The sequence below is a fragment of the Tachypleus tridentatus genome, chromosome 2 (assembly GCF_004210375.1).
Source record: "Tachypleus tridentatus isolate NWPU-2018 chromosome 2, ASM421037v1, whole genome shotgun sequence".
Lineage (NCBI taxonomy): Eukaryota > Metazoa > Arthropoda > Merostomata > Xiphosura > Limulidae > Tachypleus > Tachypleus tridentatus.
Window position 1 is genome coordinate 56953083 of NC_134826.1, and position 22995 is coordinate 56976077.

Here is a 22995-nt window from a genome sequence, read left to right on the forward strand (position 1 = left end):
GTTATATGTGAAAATGTCGCCATAGATGACATGAACTAAAGTTTTGTTAGCTTCAGTGAAACCGAAGTTTATTTTTAGCACGTCATCACCACTTCTGTGGATTTGTTTGTTTGTTTGGAATTTCGCACAAAGCTACTCGAGGGCTATCTGTGCTAGCCGTCCCTAATTTAGCAGTGTAAGACTAGAGGGAAGGCAGCTAGTCATCACCACCCACCGCCAACTCTTGGGCTACTCTTTTACCAACGAAAAGTGGGATTGACCGTCACATTATACGCCCCCACGGCTGGGAGGGCGAGCATGTTTTAGCGCGACGCGGGCGCGAACCCGCGACCCTCGGATTACGAGTCGCACGCCTTACTTCTGTGGAGCAGTTGGACTTCAGAAGTTACTTTGATAGATATTATTTGCAATTTAATACTGTTATTTGTTCTCAACAGATTTGTATCGTAAACAAATTTTATAGTAAGTCTTATTTCTATTTTCTTATTTCAATATTTTAAATTTGGCAGTATAAATTTACACACACACACACATATATATATAAAGATGATATATAAACAATTTTTGAATTTTTTCGCTGCACATTGAATGTGAACACGTGTACTTGTGCGTGTACGAGCATGTTTATATAACATAATGAAGTTAATAAATAGTGCGTTCTTAGAGTTGGTGCCAAAAAGGATTTTAATTTTTGTACCATGTAAACTCCAAGCCATCAACCACTGAGTACAACTTCGTCTCGTATATAGTAATTGTAGTACACTTAACGGTGCCAACAGTCCCATGATGCATAGCAAAGCTTATTTACATCTGAGACACAGAACGTGACGGATAGACTAGAATGGGGAAATTTTCAATTACTCTAAGTGGTAAAAGTGGGAGTCATCGGTCTACTCGAACGTTAGGTCGAAGTTTTGAAGAAGCCAGTGTAACTGGGGTGTTGAACCTCAGCGGAAAAAACTTAAACTGTTTCCCAACTGCTCCTTTAGAGTATGATATTGATGACATAGTCTTTGCAGGTAAGAGTACGTCTGTTGCCTCAACTCACTGTTTCTTTTGCTTCCAGTAATTCACTAGTAACAGTGTCACTGAAGATATTTATAAACCAAGTAAAGTATATTTTCATACATAACAACTGTATATCTAAGTTGTATATATTTGCATTTATTGGTGAATGGTATTTTATGTGCTTTCTGTTGTTATGTTTCATGTTTGGAGTAATGATTATCCAACAAAGAGAAAACATTTAACAATACGTGTATATATAATAAAACTGAATGTATTCTTATATATTTTACAATCAGCAGATAGCCCAATGTGGCTTTGCTATAAGAAAACTCACACACACACGTTATCAATAAATTAGATGACGTTTATAAATGAACCAAAATTTCAGTATAATCCATGATGAAGAATACTACAGAAACCGGAATGTCTTGGTAATACAACATTCTTTTAGTAGATAAAGATTTAAAAGGTTTGTACATTGTGATACATCTTTGGAAGTACCGAACCCTTAGGTTGTTGTTTCATATTCTCTGAAAATTTCTTTGATGTAGGTTATCAGAAATATGATAAAAACGTGAAATCCTACAAAATGATGAATTTTACAGTTTGTTTTATATCACTGTGCTCAAAAGTTAATATATAAAATTACACAATAAATATATTGTGTTTTAATTTTATGTTTATTTATTTAAACTGTAAATAATATAGTTATCCCACCATTCAATAAATATGTCCTTACTTTGTGAATTCGGATGATTAAATTATTTTTTTCTTTTTCCTTGATGGCAGAAAGTAATTATTTACATATGATATTTTTATAACTTAACGAGGTGAAACTACGTTGAATCTTTCTGTAAATTTCTTGTTCTTACAAATTGAACTTCATTCAATTGTAAAACGTCAAATTGAAGTAAACGATGCATTACATACAATTTAAATAAATTTTATAATTTATGTATACATATTTCTAAATGACTTGAATTTATTTTAATTTTTTCACTTTCTTGTGCGTGTTAAAGTTTCTAACATAAGCTTTGATAATTTATTTTTCTTTCGTTAGCTGAAAGACAACCTACTATTGTACCACTGAATTACAGAAATACTGAAAGATGAAATATCAAAACTGAATCCCAGAAAGTATTAATAAAATTTCGCGGAATGTTTCTCATAGACAAATATTTTGGGTCCCCCACTAGTACAGCGGTAAGTCTACGGACTTACAAAGCTAAAATCAGAGTTTCGATTCCCCTTGGTGGACTCAGCAGATAACCCGATTTGGCTTTCCTATAAGAAAACACACACACAAACATAAACATTTTGAGCCCAGCATGATCAACTGAGTTAAGGCGTTCGACTCGTAACCTGAAGGCCGCGGGTTCGAATCCCGTCGCACCAAACATGCTAGCCCTTTCAGCCTAGGAAGCGTTATAAGTTACGGTCAATCTCACTATTCGTTGGTAAAAGAGTAGCCCAAGAGCTGGCGTGGATGACTAGCTGCCTTCCCTCTAGTCTTACATTGCTAAATTAGGGACGACTAGCGCAGATAGCTCTCGAGTAACTTTGCGCGAAATTGAAAACAAAAATTTTGGAGGTTTGTGTAGCGTAGGCTTCTAATATAGAAACATATTTTTTCCTCATTTTGATGACTCCTTTGCGGATCGACGATATGCTTAGCTATAACCACCCACTGGGAATGATCGTCACATATAAACACCCCTACGGCTGAAAGAGTGAGCATCTGTGGTATTTGACGGGGATTCGACCCAACGACCCTCAGATTATGAGTCAAGTGCTTTAACCACCTGGCCATGCCGGGCCTGATTATGATGTGGCATTCGTTCCCATTATTCGTTAATAAATTATACCCTAAGTGTTGGCGGCGGGTGGTGTAAACTACCATCCTTCATTTCACTGTATGTATCATTTCAAAATTATGGACGGCTAGCATAAGTAGTCCTCGAGTAGATTCGCGTCAAATTCAACAAAACAAATACACTTGTATTGTGTCGTTTGTATAAAAATTGTCCTTACCATTTTACTCAGTGTTTGCTCTCTGAACATGTTCTGAAACTGCTCGCAACATGATATTTAAATATTTATCCTATTTAAACATGTTTATTTTCGTGATATGTAATTAGATAATCTAAATGTTTGCTTTTCTCGAGTTTCTTATAACCTTCAAACTGTCTGGTATACACATGACTCATCATAGAACCTGCTAAACGTACATAGTAGTGTGAAACTACAGAATGTGTAGATGTATTTCACAGTTTGTTCTTTTTGTTTTGTTTTCACTCACCGTGTGGATAAATTTACATATTTTACTTTGTTAACGTTCCACAACATAAACTTTATTTCCTATGCGGATAACACAATGGAACAAGGCTTCAAGGTAATATAATGTCTGTACCGTTTTATATTAACAACAGTTACATACCGTTGGATCAGAAAAGATAGATAAAGCAAAATCCAACACGTAACTTATTTCATATGCTACTACTATTCATTCAAATACTAGTTGTTACAATGATATATATATTACATTATTTTCTTACATATGATGGGAAAGAACTATGTTAAAATGCCTGTGAGTAGAATATAACATATAGATTGATCGCATGATAGCCTATTTTTATACTGTGTAATTTAATATTTCAACGTCACTTCCTGGTGTGTTTGCATTCTTTGGAAGCTTATCTTGCAAAACGTGTAATCGCTGCGCTTAAGTAGAGAGCACATCATGTGTTACATATTACCCACAGTAACACAGTGCTGAGTCACCCTGTACCTGCTATTGGGTCCTAATATTCACCGCGCAAGATTGTTCGTGTAAAAACAGTAGTGCTGAATTACTCAACATTCCCACTCGCCACAGACAACTTTATGTTAATATTTGATACATAATATGCTGCACTTAAAAACATAAATTACGAACATCGTACCCACGATACTTCATTTGATAAAACTGACCTGAATATTAACCTCATACCCACGATACTTCATTTGATAAAACTGACCTGAATATTAACCTCATACCCACGATACTTCATTTGATAAAACTGACCTGAATATTAACCTCATACCCACGATACTTCATTTGATAAAACTGACATGAATATTAACCTCATACCCACGATACTTCATTTGATAAAACTGATATGAATATTAACCTCATACCCACGATACTTCATTTGATAAAACTGACCTGAATATTAACCTCGTACCCACGATACTTCATTTGGTAAAATTGACCTGAGGGGGCAATAAATGTTATAACTTTGGGAGAAGTTAAGATTATTTAGGAATTCTTGAAATGGATTCTATAAAAACTGTATTTATTTTATCGTTATATGTTTCACTTGGTAAAACATACGTTACATAAATGTTGAATAAATACATGCTGCAATAACTTTTAATCCATACATTTTAATGTATTTTTCATCTACTTCACCTAAAGAAAAGTACTCAACATAGTCAAAACTCTTCGAGTTGTATAAATATAACGAATATACCTGAAGACAATCTGACGATGAGGTTTATATCACTCAAGAGGGAGTTTTATTTACTGGTAAGCATGTGAGCTTATAACCAGTTTTTTTCATTGTTTATATTCACTAGTTCTATACTATATACATGGCTTTATGATCACTAGTTCCATACTTTATATGCAGGTCTATATTAACTAGTTCTGTACTATGTATGCAGGTCTATATTCACTAGTTTAACCATGCATATGTATTTTCAGTGTTAAAGCTCTCCTATCCCTTCTTTGATTTTAAATCTCCATAATGTAAATCTCGTGGTTTTTCATTATGACGATTTATAAGATTATATAAGCTTCGAGCTGGTTCTTTCGCCCATATTTTGTTAACATTACGTTTGTGCTCCTGACTTTTATTTCTGTTATAAAACACACAATACTCAGTAGTTAACAAAGTCCTATACAGTTCATTTGGTAACGTTCCTAACTTTTAAAAATTGAATCTTCTACCAATAAGTAGACATTAAATTTATTGATCATTTTAGTAAAAGATATGGTTGATTTTATGGATTTAACGTCCAGCTTAAGCGGCATTATATACTCTGTCCAACTAAATTAACGAGAACTAATATATCTCGAAACTGAAGCTCTCTTGCAGAAATTTCTTTGAATGGTTGTCTGATGTGACCATAATGACGTTATTTAAATAGGAATTACATCTGTTTATGAACCAGCACTAGCACACGAGTTTAATATGTCCTGATTATGAGACTGGGTACCTGACCATGTTTCTTAAGGTGAAGAAATGTTTATTTACTATTTGTTCCAAGTCTCATGGTAGTAGATAAACATTCCGTGGTGTTAAGTGTTATCAAGAACTTATATTAAGTGAACATAGTAACAACCAAGGGGAAAAGTTCCTTTGTACAAAATTGTTTCATTCTTTTTTTTAAGTCATAGACAAAAAGATCAATCTTTGTAACTCCACAGACTCTTAAAGTCATCCCACTGAAGCTGTAACATTATTACAAATGATGAAGTAAGTTACAGAATACAATGAAGATCCTCTGTTTTCTATCGCACATTTATAACATTTTTTTTAAAGTTTGTTTTAATAATTTCAAACTCCGCGACTTCTTTCAAAATTGAGACACTCTGAATTTAATATCTTGTGTTTAAAAACATTAGAAATATCACTAGTTACAAAATAATAATTTATTCGTCTCTAGCAAGTTTGACTGATATCAATTAGTGTGTGGAAAGTAACGTTCTACTTTATGAAACATACCAGTATAATTACTATTGAATAAGGACAGGGTAGCCAATTTACATCCAATAATCCCACCCCTCTCATTACATTAAAGCATCAACGAAAGGATAAACAAAACTAATGGTTATTTTTGTGCTGTTATTGTTATTCAACAGTGAATGAATATAAAACAAAATTTATACTTAGAACAACAATGTTTCTGCACTATTAAATTCCCGTCACACCAAACATGCTCGCCCTTTCAGCCGTGGGGAATTTATAATATGATGGACAATCCCATTATTCGTTGATAAAAGAGTAGCCCATGAGTTGGCGGTGGGTGATGATAACTAGCTGCCTCTAGTCTTACATTGCTAAATTATGAACGGCTAGCGCAGATAGTCCTCATGTAGCTTCGTGCGAAACGCAAAAACAAAACAAACAAACAAATTATTAAATAAACTATCAGAAACAATACACTTCTACAAAGGAGGTTTTACTTTTATTACAATAATTCAAAAACTTTACCATACCGACACGAATATCTGCATTTTATCATATTACAACCAAAGTGTGTGCACATTGTGTAATACATTGTTTGCGAAAGTTAACTTTGATTTGATTCAATCTAACACTCTTTGTGACTAGTTTTCACTTCTGTAGTCTAGTTCATAAAACTGAGAGGGAAAAGAAAAGAAAAACGGAGAGTAACTATTGGTTACTGTTCGGTGTGCTACCAGAAACCAGTGTCATGTCTTCCCTACTTCAGAATTGGTTACTGTTCGGTGTGCTACCAGAAACCAGTGTCATGTCTTCCCTACTTCAGAATTGGTTACTGTTCGGTGTGCTACCAGAAACCAGTGTCATGTCTTCCCTACTTCAGAATTGGTTACTGTTCGGTGTGCTACCAGAAACCAGTGTCATGTCTTCCCTACTTCAGAATTGGTTACTGTTCGGTGTGCTACCAGAAACCAGTGTCATGTCTTCCCTACTTCAGAATTGGTTACTGTTCGGTGTGCTACCAGAAACCAGTGTCATGTCTTCCCTACTTCAGAATTGGTTACTGTTCGGTGTGCTGCCAGAAACCAGTGTCATGTCTTCCCTACTTCAGAATTGGTTACTGTTCGGTGTGCTGCCAGAAACCAGTGTCATGTCTTCCCTACTTCAGAATTGGTTACTGTTCGGTGTGCTACCAGAAACCAGTGTCATGTCTTCCCTACTTCAGAATTGGTTACTGTTCGGTGTCCTACCAGAAACCAGTGTCATGTCTTCCCTACTTCAGAATTGGTTACTGTTCGGTGTGCTACCAGAAACCAGTGTCATGTCTTCCCTACTTAAGAATTGGTTACTGTTCGGTGTGCTGCCAGAAACCAGTGTCATGTCTTCCCTACTTCAGAATTGGTTACTGTTCGGTGTGCTGCCAGAAACCAGTGTCATGTCTTCCCTACTTCAGAATTGGTTACTGTTCGGTGTGCTACCAGAAACCAGTGTCATGTCTTCCCTACTTCAGAATTGGTTACTGTTCGGTGTGCTACCAGAAACCAATGTCATGTCTTCCCTACTTCAGAATTGAAGAATATAACATCGTACAAAGATACAAAAATGTTTTCCTCAAAATATTCAGACAGAAAAATATACGTACAACTCAAAAAATGTGTCTACAAAAAAATAAAATCTTCAATTATCTAACAGTAGAATAAGAAGGCTACATTTTTATAAAACGTTATTTCAGCATTTCGCACAAGCATAAAAATTAAATATGCTCAAAATATTTTGAATGGTAAAAACTAAGTAAAGAGCACGAAGCCAAGTTTGAGTTTCATTGGTAAGTTTCAGTGAAACTCTCCTACTTAGTGACCACAAGTTGAAATAAAAAATAAAAAAGAGCGGTGTCCCTGAAAATGACCCCCGCTAGTACAGCGGAATGTCTCCGGATTTACAACGCTAAAATCAGGGATTCGATTCCCCTCGGTGGGCTGAGCAGATAGCTCTTTGTGGCTTTGCTATAAAACACACACACAGTTCCTGAAAATACCTCAAACAAGTTAGATCGTATTCATGAGATATACACTGCTTATGAGCAAAGTTCACAAAGAAAAAATATGCATTTTGCGTTGTTAGACTCAAGCACTTACTTGAGTAAAGTTTTGAAAGATGAAAATAAGAAAAGGGAAAATAAAAATAAAAACTTTTTTAGCATTTAATAGGGAAAATGTGAAAATTATGAAATTAGCCTAAATACTAGCTGACCAAAAGTTTAAGACCATACCAAAAAGAAGTCCTAAACGCCCAACAAGAGGTCTCAGTAGTGAGTTGCACGGCCGTCATTGCTAATAACTTCAAATATTCGCTTTAGCATGGTCGATATAAGCGTTTGCAGAAGGCTGGCTGGAATGTCATTCCAAGTGGTGAATATGTCTTCAGGAAGATCATGCACTGTTTGGAATTTACGTCTATTTCTATAGACTTCCCTTGTCATCCACCCCCAAACATTTTCAATAGGGTTCAGTTCGAGCGAACACGCTGGATGGTCCAAAAGAATCACGTTATTTGCCATGAAAAAGTCCTTTGTCCTGCGGGCATTGTGGATTGCAGCGTTGTCTGCTGAAAGATTCACAAGCGAGGGCTTTCAGTCAATAAGGATGCTCTCTCCAACATGCCAATGTAGCCAGCTGCTGTTTGACGCTCCTGTATAACCTGAAGCTCCATTGTTCTATGGAAGGAGAAAGCACCCCAGATCATGATGGAACCACCTCCACTGTGTCGTGTAGAAAATGTCTCCGGTGGGATATCCTTATCGTGCCAGTAACATTGGAAGCCATCTGGACCATCAAGGTTAAATTTTTTCTCGTCAAAGAACAAAATCTTCTTCCACCTTTCTACGTCCCATGTTTGATGCTTCTCAGCAAAGTTTAACCGAGCTGTTTCGTGTTGTGGAAGGAGGCTTGGCCTTTGAAGACGTGTACAGATTTTTAAGCCTTTCTCTCGTAGATACTGTCTTATTGTTCTTGAGCCGCATTCTGCGTCCGTAAGGGCCTTAATCTGGTTCGACGAACGGCTGGTATCTTGCCGGACAACCCGTCGAATCATCCTGCTCAACGCCGCGAAATTTTCTTGGGCCGACCACTTGAAATTCTCGTTCGGTATCCCCCAGGGTCTTTTAAAAAATTTGCAACAGCAGTTTCACTACGCCCAATCTCACCAACGATGGCACGCCGAGAGAGACCTTACTTTTGCAGCTCGACAATTCTGCCACGTTCAAACTCTGTCAACATTTTAGCCTTTGCCATGTTTTTACCCAATGTAACACAGGAGATGTCAGTGGGAGATGTTGAAAACGCTAATGCTTGAACACAAATGACTAAATTTCTTTACGTGTTACCGATTACGTGAAACGCTTCGTTTCAGTATGGTCTTAAACTTTTGACCAGCTAGTATTTAGGCTAATTTCATAGTGTTCACATTTTCCCTATTAAATGCTAAAAATTTTTTATTTTTATTTTCCCTTTTCTTATTTTCATCTTTCGCAGCTCTACTCGAATAAGTGGTTGAGTCTAACAACGCAAAATGCATATTTTTTCTTTATCTTCATTGGCCTTAAGATTTTGACCAGCAGTGTATGTTCCAACAATAAAACACATAAGTCCGATATTAATACAATTAATTTATAATAGCGATCTTCCTCAACTAACAATCGTATTCTTCCTCTATAATCATTAGTGCAACATTCACCAAAAAGTTTTGGAAATGTTACGTATCGTAATTTATTTAGGACAAGACTCTGATTCATTATGTTAACATGTTACTATTTCAAATAACCGCAAATTTAAATTTGATCTCAGTAGTGAATTAAATGATAATATGCATGAAATTTATGTTATTTGCCACAAAGATTGATATACACAATCTCCTTTTTTGACACAAATATATTTTAATATAAAAAACAATATAAATATACTTATAACGGTTATTACTAATAATTATTACAAATGGTGATTTATATACATAAGTTTTACAAACTTACAGACAATAGAGTCTATATCCGGTCTAGAGCTGTATATTTTATCGGCGATCCATATCCAAGACAAGCAAATTAATCCTGAGTTGATATGGTCACACGACTTGCTTAACCTAGCCAGCTGACGCTTCTCTAATTGACTTCACACTGCTTACCAATTAAAATATTTAATGTTCTCGTAGAAATTCTAACGTCCGAAGTAATTTACTGAAGTCGTACGGTTTGTAGAGTTCGAAATCAATAAACGTTCCGGGTCAAATTCTGTAGTTTTTCGATTAATAGATGTTAATCACAGTTATAGCTTCCCAGGCCTATAGCACAGCTGCTCTAGATGTCCAATAATATTCTCGTCTTAGCGCGTTACTTTTATAAAATTCAAGTTTGCCTGACAAGAATATCTAACGAGTTTTCGTAAACAAATATTGTTGCTTCTTACTTTCAAGAATTCTATACAAATATCAGGAACGGGGAAATTACGCAATACACAATCGAGAATATACATCACATGCAAAAACCTAACTATACCAAAATAAGCGTAAGTATTAAAATAAATGTACAACGGTAAATCCGTCACATAAGTAATAAGAGCAGCAAGATCAATATTAGGCCAAAAATGTTCCCCAGAACCTTCAGTGTTGGCCTCCAAGATCATTATATACAAGACCTAAGGCACAAACTTCCATTGGAGCAATGATACAGGTAATTGATAAAATAACACAGTATATAGTCAACATGATTCAGGTGATTACAAAGATAGGACTGTGTATCGCCAAAATGATACAGGTAATTTGTACGGTAGGACAGTGTATGGTCAATATGATACAGGTAATTGGTAAAATAACATGATGTATGATTAATATAATACAGGTAATTGTAAAATAAGACAGTGTATGGTCAATCTGACACAGGTAACTGGTGTATTTTTAAAATGGTTTGTTATGACTGCACTGTCGTTGGTTCTTTTTCTCGTGAAAACAACCAATGATTTGGAGGTATGGCTGAAAACTTGTGAAACTTTGTAAATTACAAACTGTTGATTATTATCGTTTAATGATAGCAATTTCACGTCAGTTATCTCTTTGGTAACAGTCTTCAGTATGTAGATGAAGATGTTATGGGTTGAAATGGACTATTTTATACTTCCATTGGGAGACACCGAAGGCTTCCTCCATTTAAAATTTCATCTCTTTTTAGATGTACGCCGTTTAAAAACCTCACTGGAAAGGCTTTATCGTCTCTCCAGCCATAAATTTAACCTCCACGGTATTGTATTGTCACATGATTGGAAAGTCGCCATTAACTATACAGGGGCAAACATGTCGATCGTGACGTCACATTTCGCCTCTGCAGAAATATGCCAGTGGATGGTTTCTACTGTATAATACAAAAATCTTCCATATAAAGTGTGGTTAATCTTCTATAGTTTGTGGATGTACCATAAGAAGGTAGCACTGAATCCTTTTGGACTTTCTATGTCTATATATTACGCTTAAATTAAACTGAGAATTGTTTGTTTTGTTTTTGAATTTCGCCCAAAGCTACACGAGGGCTATCTGCGCTAGCTGACCCTAATTTAGCTGTGTAAGACTAGAGGGAAGGCAGCTAGTCATCATCACCCACCGCCAACTCTTGGGCTTCTCTTCTTCCAACGAATAGTGAGATTGACCGTTATATTATAACGCCCCCACGGCTGAAAGGGCGAGCATGTTTTGTGTGAGGGGAATTCGAACCCGCAACCCTCGGATTACGAGTCGAGTATCTTAACCATCTGGCCATGCAGGGCCACCTAAATAACTTTCATGTTTATGCTTTGTATACACAGATCTGAGAAGATAAACTTACCGTTCTCCCATCAGGGAACCATATGTTGTGTGTGTGTATGTTTTGTTACGCATCATAATTTATCTTCGATTTATTATGTTACTTGTTATGATTTCAAATAACCGGAAATTTTAATTTTAATTTGGAAGTTAATTAAATGTTTACATGTATCAAATTTATAATATTTGCCAACAAGATTGATACACATAATTTTCTTTCATAACATAAACATGTCTTAATATACGAAAAAAAAGTACGATTTATAACAACTGTTATTACTAATAATTATTACAAATGATGATTTATATACAACAGTTTTACAAACGTACCGACAATGCTGAGTGTTCAATCTGGTCTTGAGTTGAATATTTTATCGGCGATCCATGTCCAAGACATGCAAATTCCGAGTTGATAGTGTCACACCTCGCTTAAACTTGCTAGCTAGGTAAGCCACACACCGCTTAGAAGTTTGCTTTTTACCGAGAAATATATTTAATATCCCGTAGATACGAGAGTCGCAGGTTCGAATCCCTGTCCTACCAAACATGCTCGCCCTTTCAGCCGTGGGGACGTTATAATGTTACAGTCAATCCCACTATTCTTTGGCAAAAGAGTATCCCAAGAGTAGGCGATGGTCCGGTTCTGTAGTTTTTCCGATTAATAGGCGTAAATCACAATTATAGCTTCCGAGACCTATATCACACATCCTTTCCTGACTAATAAAAATCGTCTGTTTCTTAAAGTGCTTAAACTCAAACCTTATCCTTTTGGCTGAACACAATCAATAATTACACGACTTAGGTCTTCTTTGAAAGCTGGGATGGGTTTCAAGGGAGTAACGTAGATTGTCTAGTTGTGTTTTCCAGCCAACTGACATGTATAAAAGTGTTATAAAACTGAGAAATACAGATCTTGCTTAATTTCGGGGCAAAAGAAATGCATCATAATTTTGTCACACGTCTTGTTCACACCCAAATAATCTCCCATGGGAAGTTCATGGGCATCCTTCAATATTTCGGAATGATATGCTTCTGGAACAACGATTTGATAAATTACAGTCTAGTCCTCTAAAGCTGGCACATTTGGTGGTCTCCATTATCTCATGAGCACACCATTTTTGAAAAAGCAACCATCTGGAACTTTCTCCAGTCCATTCTTTGGAACTGTATATTTAAATAATATAGTGAAAAGATCTGTAGATCATTTTCTTGCTCAGCGATCAGATTACTTATAGCAATCGGAACTTTACCAAGTGAACCATATCCATTACGTTCATCATTGCCACCCAGCAAAGACTTGTCAGTGGAACAATCACTCACAAGAACCATGTCAAACCCAAACAATGTCTGTGACAAATTACAATGTCGTCCTCTGAACACGTTTCTATCATTTCTTTTTAGCATAACTTCTCAACCTGAGCTCGAGTCACAGCACAAGAGAGAAACACGTCTGTGTTGTTCTCAACAACAACGGCATCCTGAGATGAAACAGTAATCAGCTCGCTGACCATCTCGCATTCGACAACAACTTCTCCCCCAGCCAAGTTGTTTCCCAACAATAATGATACACCCTTCATTGGCAGAGTATGTCTTACTTCAACCACAAATGGTCCCAAAACTAGGTTTGATGCTAAATAAATGTTATAAAGAGGAGCATTAACAAAGCCATCCTCAATTTCCTGAGCAGTAACTGTTTCATTAGTGGCAGAACTCGAACCTAAAAACAGTATACCTTCTTACAAGAGTGATGGAATCGCCCCAGTATCACATAGAATATGTATGAATATAAGGTTAGCATAGACATAGAACCAGGAGAGACAAAAGATCTAAATTCCTCCCTAACTACATCAGCCGTTTTATCGGTGGCTAAATCAACAACATCGAGTGATGTGGTGAAACTACGTCCATATGTGGACGTACTGGGTGTTGCCAGCTTTTTTTCTTTTCGAACTCCAACAATGGGACAAAACATGACCAGCTTTTTTTACAGAAATAGCAGACAGGCCTTGATGAAGTTTTATCCTGTCTGTAATAAGATTTCGAGGTAGAGAATTTGGATTTTTCAAAATAATCCTGAACTTTAGTGGATTGAACAGGTACAAGTTTTTGCTGAGATAATAAAAATTTCTTTTTTTATTAAAAGTTGTTTTATATGTTAAAGTGTAATCATTGGAAAGTGCAGCTGCTTTCGGTAGTATTTCAACTTTCTTTTTCATCTGAATAAGTTTTGAGGTCTTCACTTGTTCAACGTTTAAATTCCTCAATTTAATCATAATTGTCTTAATTTCGAAAATGTTCCCAATATGCATAGAATTACACCATCGATCAAAATAAACCATTTTTTCCTTAAATAATACCATATAAGTTTGACTATCTTGTTTGTGTTAGCCTCGAACCTTTTCGTGATAAACCTCCAGTACTAACTAGAATACTTTAAGAATAGGTGCTTTAACCTTATCATAATTTGTTCAATACATAAGTTTCTTGTTCGTTACCACTTAAAACACTGTAAAAATAGTGACATTTTTTCGATGGGGCATTCTATGGCTTAGGCAACTTTCTGAAAATGTTGAAAGTACGTATCAATTTCATTTTTACTGAATAGTGATACTTTAATATATCGAGTGAGTTCAAAGTTATCATTTTGCCTTGGTCATTCGGAGGTGAGTCTAATTTCCATTTCTTTCATCCAAATTTCTTTGTTCGCTTTGAAACGGGCTTGTTCGGCCTCGAGATTTTATATTTTCTTTCCGCTTCGATACGGCCTGAAACACACGTAGGTATTAAAATAAACGTATAATAGTAAATCTGTCACGTGCTCACGTGTTGTAGTGTTGTTGACTCCAAGTATTTTTCTTTTATCTTAAGAGAGTATTGTTACGTTATAGCCAAGCGTAGTTTATTGAACATTTGAGGTCTCAATTAACAATGTATGTACAGGCAAACAAGCGTGCGCAAATAAAATAAAGTTAAGTAGATTGAAATTCAGTCAGAAAAAAATTAATTGGTGAAAGAAAACGTGAAGCTAACCTTATTGCGTAATTTCTGTAGAGCGTTTCCCTGTTATATTGTAACAACAGAGATGGGAAAAATAATTTGTCTTGTTATTTTGGTTCTGAAATAATTGAACCAGTTTATGCAGAATTCTGACGAAAAAAAATAAAGGCAATTATTTTAACGTTCTAGGTACAACTGTAGTAACTAAAAAAATAAATTAAGTAAGAAGTTAAATCAGAAACATTAAGACTGTAAAAGTAAAGTTAGACCACGTGATTACTAGTTTAACTATAAGCCCGGCATGGCCTAGCGCGTTAAGGCGTGCGCTTCGTAATCGAGTAGCTTTGTGCGAAATTCCAAAAAACAACAGTTTAACTATAACGAGCGATATTTTAAAGTGAATTTCACAGTTTAACTGAAATAAAGGAATAATGTTTCTTGTCAAAGGACGTTCTAAAGTAATTGAACTCATCTGTGTGGAAGTTGATAAAAAAAAGACATTTATTTAAGGTTGAGGTTACAACTGTGGTAATCCACAGTGTAACGTAAGTGAAGTACTTACTGATACTGTTGTGTTTGTTGTTGTTTTTTGAATTTCGCACAAAGCTACTCGAGGGCTATCTGCGCTAGCCGTCCCTAATTTAGTAGTGTAAGACTAGAGGGAAGGCAGCTAATCATCACCACCCACCGCCAACTCTTGGGCTACTCTTTTACCAACGAATAGTGGGATTGACCGTCACATTATACGCCCCCACGGCTGGGAGGGCGAGCATGTTTAGCGCGACGCGGGCGCGAACCCGCGACCCTCGGATTGCGAGTCGCACGCCTTACGCGCTTGGCCATGCCAGGCCGATACTGTTGCGAAAAGAGTAAAAAAATAATAATCCGTAGTGTGTGTATTTTCTTATAGCAAAGCCACATCGGGCTAACTGCTGAGCCCACCGAGGAGAATCGAACCACTGATTTTAGCGTTGTAAATCTGAAGACATACCGCTGTACTAGCGGGGGGCTCCGTAGTGTCCCTTGGATTCTAAACTAATTCAATCAGTTTGTATGGACGTTTTACAAGAAAAGATAAGTATTTAGACATTCCATAGTGTGAAGAATTTTGATAAATACGTTTAATTTGTTTTCAATATATATTATTCTAAAACAAGTGTGTTGTATGCTATCCATTTATTCATCGAATTTATCGCCAACAAATTACAGACACATACTGTAAAAGTATTCCAACCCTACATATACAATAAGGTGTTTAAGGTTCGAATTCTTCATCAATCAAATACGCTTCCCTTTCAGCAGTAGGGATGTAATAAGATTCGGTCAATCCCTCTATTTGTTGTTAAAAGTAGTGCAAAAAGAATTGGCGGTGGATGATATAACTAAATGTCTTTCCTCTAGTTTTTCACTTCTAAACTAGGGATGGCTAGAGGAGATAGACCTCATGTAGCTTGTGCGAAATTCATAATAAACCAAACATATATATAAAACCCTGACATAAATATGATATGAACTTAACAAATTTATGCTAATTTGATATCTTCAATTTTGAGGCAAAAGTTAGGAAGTTTTGTTTGCTTCCTGGAATATTTTCTCTTAATTTCAGATTTATCGAAAAACAAATTTACCCAACTTCCAACAGAAATCTGCGATTTTTTCCTTCTCGCGGAGTTGAATTGCTACCATAATGTGATACGCTGCTTTCCTGACTCTGTTGTTGCTCTGCAATCACTGACCTTCCTCAACTTAAGGTATGTTTAAGAAGTATTTGTTTCCATTGAGTTAGTAACATTAAAGTCAATATATTTTTAGAAACTTGAATGTTATGAAGTCTTTCGGCCTGTAACTCATGCATTTTTTTACACTTCTAAATTGAATTTAATAAGAGTGCCACTAATCTGGTGCAACGTTTATATGCAACAACGGACTTATTAGTGAATGTTTCATGCAAATAAGGATTACTTTGAATGATTTGGAAGTGAACAAATATGACCTTCGGTATTTGAGAGGAGTTAAGGGATTACACAAAAGCTTAAAATAAATTGTATAAAAGGTTTCTCTCAGAAAATTAGAGTCACTCTCTGCGTGGCCCAGCTCTAACTCTTTTTTTTTTTTTACCTATTCAGATAATGAAATGGGAAATAGGCAATAAAGAAGTTTTTCACATTGATAGTATCATAGAGTCATTCTCTTTATTGTGAAGACGAAGGAGCTAATAATAAAGAATAGAGCGTTAAAGAGATGCGCAAGTGTAAGATAACAGAGTAAAGAAATGGTAAATCTGTTTTATTTTTCGAGTGCCGTGACCGTCTGCAGCTATCGGGACAATTTAGATGCTGATTCATTAATGATGTGCTGGGCATGGCCAAGCGTGTTAAGGCGTGCGACTCGTAATCTGAGTGTCGCGGGTTCGCATCCCCGTCGCGCCAAACGTGCTCGCCCTTTCAGCCGTGGGGGCGTTATAATGTGACGGTCAATCCCAGTATTCGTTGTTAAAAGAGTAGCCCAAGAGTTGGCGGTGGGTGTTGATGACTAGCTGCCTTCCTTCTAGTCTTACACTGCTAAATTAGGGACGGCTAGCACAGATAGCCCTCGCGTAGCTTTGTACGAAATTCCAAAACAAACTAACAAACAAAACATTATTGGTAATTCTCCCGTCAAATTAAAGCTCCTATTTTCTCTCAAAGCTGCCGTTCTTACGTGAAATACCAGAGGAAAATGAGCTAATTAACATCACTCACTGCCAATTTTAGGGTTACTCTTTTACCAGCGAAAAGTGGGATTGACCATCATGTTATAACTCCCACACAACTGAAAGGACGAGCAATTAAGCATCGAAATTTCAAACCACGCCAGACAAAGTTTGCTATTAGTGGTGTTATTATTGTGGTTCTTGTGACGATAATTGTTATAGTTAAACTTCAAGAAAATAAAAATGAAACACCTAGTTAGAAAATTTTCAAATTCAGCTTCTTTACAACGGACGATACAAACAGTGTCATTAAAATATCATCTAAATAGCTTAGAAACTATGCTATGAAACATGATAAAAACTCCGTTCAAGTAGCCTGGAAATAAATTTGCATAGGAAGGTCTCATTTTGATAACCATCGTTATTCCTCAGATTTGGTTATAATTACGTTTGTTGAAGAAGAAATAATTTAATCTTAGAATTAATTCAGCTAATTCATATTTCTGTGCTGATGCTCGCCTTTGGTCTTGAAATCACACAATGTTTGTATGATATAAGTCATTATACAAGAAATGGAAATATAAAATATAAAAGTCAGGTGCTTGTTATCAAGTCTTTTGGAAGTTGTCCGGACTGGAATAAAAATTATTGGGTCCTCTGCACAGGCGATCATGTCTGATTTCATAATTCGGTTGCATATACATATATATGCAATTGTTGTATTTAGTATTATTTATTATTTTTAGGACAATACAGCAATACATATTGTTTGTATTGCTAAAAGGTGGGAAAAGAGTTGTGTTAGTTCCAGTAATCTTTTACAAAGCAAAATTGTAAACTGTTAAAAAAATACGTTTTCTTAATTTATTATATGTTATGGAGAATCATGAGGAAAGTGGTTCTCTCAGTAGACCATAACTTATAATCATTTATTTACACTGCCTTACACTTGTTTTTGTTCATTCAACAATGGTATTGTGTTACATGTAAGTAAGTTAGCGATTTTATTTTGAAGTTATTATAAATGCTATTGTTACTATCTGTTAGAATTGCTTCACATATTTGCCATTGTATGTGGATAGCTTCAAAATTGTGAGTCAGAGAGATAATGATTGTTTAATTTTCTAAGTTTAAAATTATATATATTCAGAAACAAAAATATATAACTAAAATAAATACTTTTTCATTGACTTTATTTATTTATTTAACTTGGGAAACAATAGTGTACTAGCACTATCTTATTACTTACATATCAGAAGATAAAAAGTTTATAACATTTAATGAATCAATTCTTGTTTGGAAATTTTCATAAATAATTAATAGAAATGGCAAATTAGGCTTCTCCTTGTAAATGAAAAATAACAAACGCGTATTTTTAGCTGACAAAATTACACTTTTATTACCATTGCACTTCTGGTAAATTTGGATATACCTTTAAGGTACTCAAAAATGCCAGTTACATAATAAATTTTAAATTGTAATCGCAGTATGAAGAGACTGGAAAGTAGGAACGATTTTATTTTAAAAATTTATTCCATCACCATGAAGTCAGCGAAATAATTTCGCCGTGTTAAGAAAGGACCTGTTTTGTTTATATTTAGTCCGTCATTTTACATAGAAACGCATACTTCAGAAATATTAACTGTAAATTGTAATATATATTACATTTAAAATGCTACAACAAACAATTAATTATGTTTCATTTTGGATGTTTGAATTATTGATAGAACTTCCAAACAGCAAGTTCCTTCGGTTTGGCTATTATTGTTCGTGTAACAGTTGCTGAAAGATGACACTTAAACCCTTTGTATACATAATCGTATGATTTCTAGTTTTGAATCAGAGGGCCGCGACGTTTAATGAACATGAGATTTGTCACATAATTGATTAACAGCCTAGGCCTTGTTTTATTTCGGGATAAGGTTCATGCTGCCAAAGCCTCATTTAAATCAACAAGAACCGCATGGGAAAACTAATGAATACGTGATTAAAGATTTAGATCGGGTGGAATATGGTGTCCACAGTTGTCTAGAAAGTCTCTATGTGTTGAGCTTTTTTTTTTTTGAAAATGGCAATCTGAAACATTTGCAACCAGACTTTATTTCAATTTCTCCAAAACCTGGATTTATCTCTGCTGGCCACTCGTTGACTTCTAAGGAACAGAACTCAGAAATTATTCTTGGAATGGATTAAGAAGAGTCTGGCCTTGACCCATTTGGTTCATGAGAATAAGTTGTGAGTAATAGTTGTTTCATATTGTTTACAAAACCGGTTAAAATTGACCATGATTGACTGAAACTGTCTTAATTTTATCTGTAAATTCTATTGATCCAAACTTCATCTTCTTAATATAATTTTTTGCTTCTAAGACCTTTTTACTGTTGCACTCCTTCATTGCTCTAAGAATAGTATGCTGAAATCAGGGGTGAAGCATGGGGCAGCTTTCATTAAATGGGTGCCCCATAATGAAAAGAAAACTCAGAAGTAGATTAAAAGGGATAGCATCGGGACCCTTTCATCTGTGGTGGCTGGGCAATTTTTCAGTTTGCCCAATAGATAAGACAGCCAGCTCATGGGTACGGCAAATTAACTTGTCTGCATAAATCATACTAATATCCCTTTTCTGCAAGCTCTTGGTAAAAAAAATCATTCTAATGATGCATCGTGTAGCAGTGCTAGATCAAGACGAAATTATTTCGATAAAGAGCATTGGTCAAATTTTGATTGAGTTTTTATCAATACCACTACTAACAGACTAGAACTGATAATGCAGCGATGTATAACCTTTCCAAACAGATGAAAAAGTTCTGAATGAGCTTGCAACCTCTCTAGTTCTTAACATACGTCTAATATTTTTTTATCTCTTTAACAAATTTTGATGAACACTGTTGAATTACTCTTTGGTTCTTAAGACGTTAACTGTATAAAGAGTACAGTTTGTCCATAAATGAAAAAAAAAACTATTAACATCATGTACTTCAGAAATTGCATTTCCAACTGACAACTCGAAGCAATGATTTAAGCAATGCTATGATATAATATTAGAATATTTCTGCAACGTCTGTTAAGCCACAACAGATATTTTACCAACATTACGCTGGCGCCATCACTGGTAAAATCAACAAAATTGTTCTGAAGATAATTATGATCGAACCAAAACAAATAAGTGTTCGCTTATTATTTTTGCTATTTAATCAGGCAATTCTACCAAATCCAAAAGATAAAATTAGATAAAATATAGATCCTTTCACTTGCCTATTTCACATTTTAAATAGACTATCAAAGTAGGTTTGCTACTAAGAGTGGTGGACTCATCTATCAGAATAATTATATATTTTTTTTTATTTTGAGGATACATTTGCAGACTCTTGATCCCATTTCTTCTGCAACATATTCAGTTACATTATTAGCCCTAAATTCCGAATGCAAATATTGTAAAATTTCTATGCCATTCAATTATTGTCAACTGCAACAGATCAAAATTGTTAGAATATGGTGTATCTTTTTTGTCTTTATAATATGCATTTAAAAATTTTTGTACGTAGCCTCTACTTCAGATTTATTAAACGATCCAAAATAATTTAGTTGTTGTCCCCTTGTGCTCTGAAAAATTGTTTACAATATGGTTGTGTGACTGTGTCTTTGAATGAAGTAGATTTTTTTTTCTCAAGGATGTTAGTTGCACTGATCGTGTGCTTCAGTTGATAGAAACTGAACCATTCTTTGGAAAAACTAGCACCTTGTGAATTAAATTGGTCTACATTTGCCACATTAGAGCGTGCTGCACATCTGACTTTTCTGAACTCATTCATAAGCCATGGGTAAGCCCTTTTTTTAACTGCAAGCCATGTAGCCTTGGATTAATCATTTTTGCATTCAGATGTATGTTGTCCTGTCAGTGTCATTTCACTTAAATTTGATGTATCACTAGAAGAAACTTGTGGAATTACTTTCATGTGTTCAATAGCACTCGCGCAATCACTTGTGATTTGGTTCATATTTTAGTAAAAAATGATTGCAGAGATGTTTGTTTACGGTTCCACTCGTATTTTTATGGCCACGATGTATTTCGTTAATTTTAATAAAACAGATTGTAATATCAAGAAGGCTAAGTTAGAAATCCTAGCTAAACAAATGGCTCATATTTATATTAGTTGAAACTAAGCATTTATTCGTTACTGTGTAAATATGGTAGAATAGAAAACAGGATGTACATGCATTGCATTTACACCTATACTGCCAAATTCCGACCACTTCAGGAAAACAACAAACATTCAAATACCTAACAGTTTTATTGAATCCCATGAAACTTTGTATAGAGTCATGTCGTAAATATTTTATCTAACTTTCATATAGTATTTTAGACAATCATTGTACTACAAACAAGCTCATAACACCCTACACTGTGTTTTCGAAGTCGGGAACATTCTTATCGATGATATCAAAGTACAATGTCACATAAACAGTCTAATACCATCAGCGGCGATTAATTGCTTTATTTTCGAAAGGTTTCTATTTCAACCATTAACAGCAAAATAAACATAAGAAATAGGTGTGAAAACATTAGAAGTAGAAATTTTCAGGAAATGTACTTTGGATATTCGTGGTCCATAGTAAAGAAGTTCCGCCCGATAATACTATTTATTTTATTTCGTCAAGTTTTCAAGTCAGTTGCTAATAATATATTAACTACAGAAAATAATCGTGAGAAGTATAAGCTCTGAGTATAACTTACTTGTAACTTTGTGATCAGTACTAATAGAACTACACACTTTATTTTGCATTTTAAATCTTTCTTTCCATAATACTTTGATCACTTGTCTACAACCTGGATGATAGGCTAATGATTCTCTTTTGTTTTTATAGCGGTCCGCTGAACTTCAAAAAATTAGAGATTTGTAAGGTGGGATTGGTTCCGCTAAATAGAAAAAAAAAGAAAAAGGAAAGGAACTCCGTTCCCACGCCATCACGAATGTACAAATCTAACTTGAATATCAAACCTAAAATCAAACTCGTGTTACTATAACATCGTCGACTTCTTTCTCCTTAAAGCAATATGAATGGATTTGGTTTGTTTTAAACTTCGCGCAAAGGTATAGGAAGGCTGTCTGTCACTAATTTAGCAGTGAAAAACGAGAGGGAAGGAAGCTAGTCATCACTACACACCGCCAACTCTTGGACTACTCTTTTACCAACGAATAGTGGAATTGATAATCAAATTATGACGCCCACACTGTTGAAAAGTAGAGAGCAGTTGGGAGGGAATTCAAATCTGAGACCCTCAGATTGCGAATCGAGCGCCCTAACCATTTGGCTATACTAAGCCTCTTCATTTATTAGTGACCATGGTTTCACAAGTAAAGGCCTTATCATGATGCTTTTACTAGCAAATGAAGTATTTGTGAAACGTACAATTTGTGCTTGTTGTTTTCCTCAGTCTTATAAATGTATGTATTAAACACCACAACTTTTAACAAACTTCAATATCCTGAAATAAGTTTTGGATTTTACTTCTATTAATCTATTTTTTTCTCCTATTGCCCCATGGCTCATCTGTAAGTCTCACGCTTATGATGCTGAAAAATCATATTTCAATACCACTGGTTAGCAGAGCATGCACAGATAGCCCTTTCTTGCAGCTTTGTTCAAAAAATAAACCAAACAACAAATCAAACAACATTTTATTGGTATTATCAATAAAATATAGCCTCTGATCAGTTGCTGTTGCGA

General features: G+C 35.2%; 1 protein-coding gene across 2 annotated transcripts in view; it reads left to right on the forward strand.

Moving 5' to 3' along the window:
• The first annotated feature begins 795 nt into the window (after positions 1 to 795).
• The window catches only part of LOC143243905 (leucine-rich repeat and calponin homology domain-containing protein 1-like), a 74004-nt gene continuing 51804 nt past the window's right edge, over positions 796 to 22995 (forward strand). For both annotated transcript variants that reach the window (XM_076487674.1, XM_076487675.1), the window contains exons 1-2: positions 796 to 1019; positions 16180 to 16324. In XM_076487674.1, the coding sequence (XP_076343789.1) occupies positions 842 to 1019; positions 16180 to 16324 (323 nt within the window). In that variant the 5' untranslated portion in view covers positions 796 to 841. The remainder of the gene's footprint in view (positions 1020 to 16179; positions 16325 to 22995) is intronic.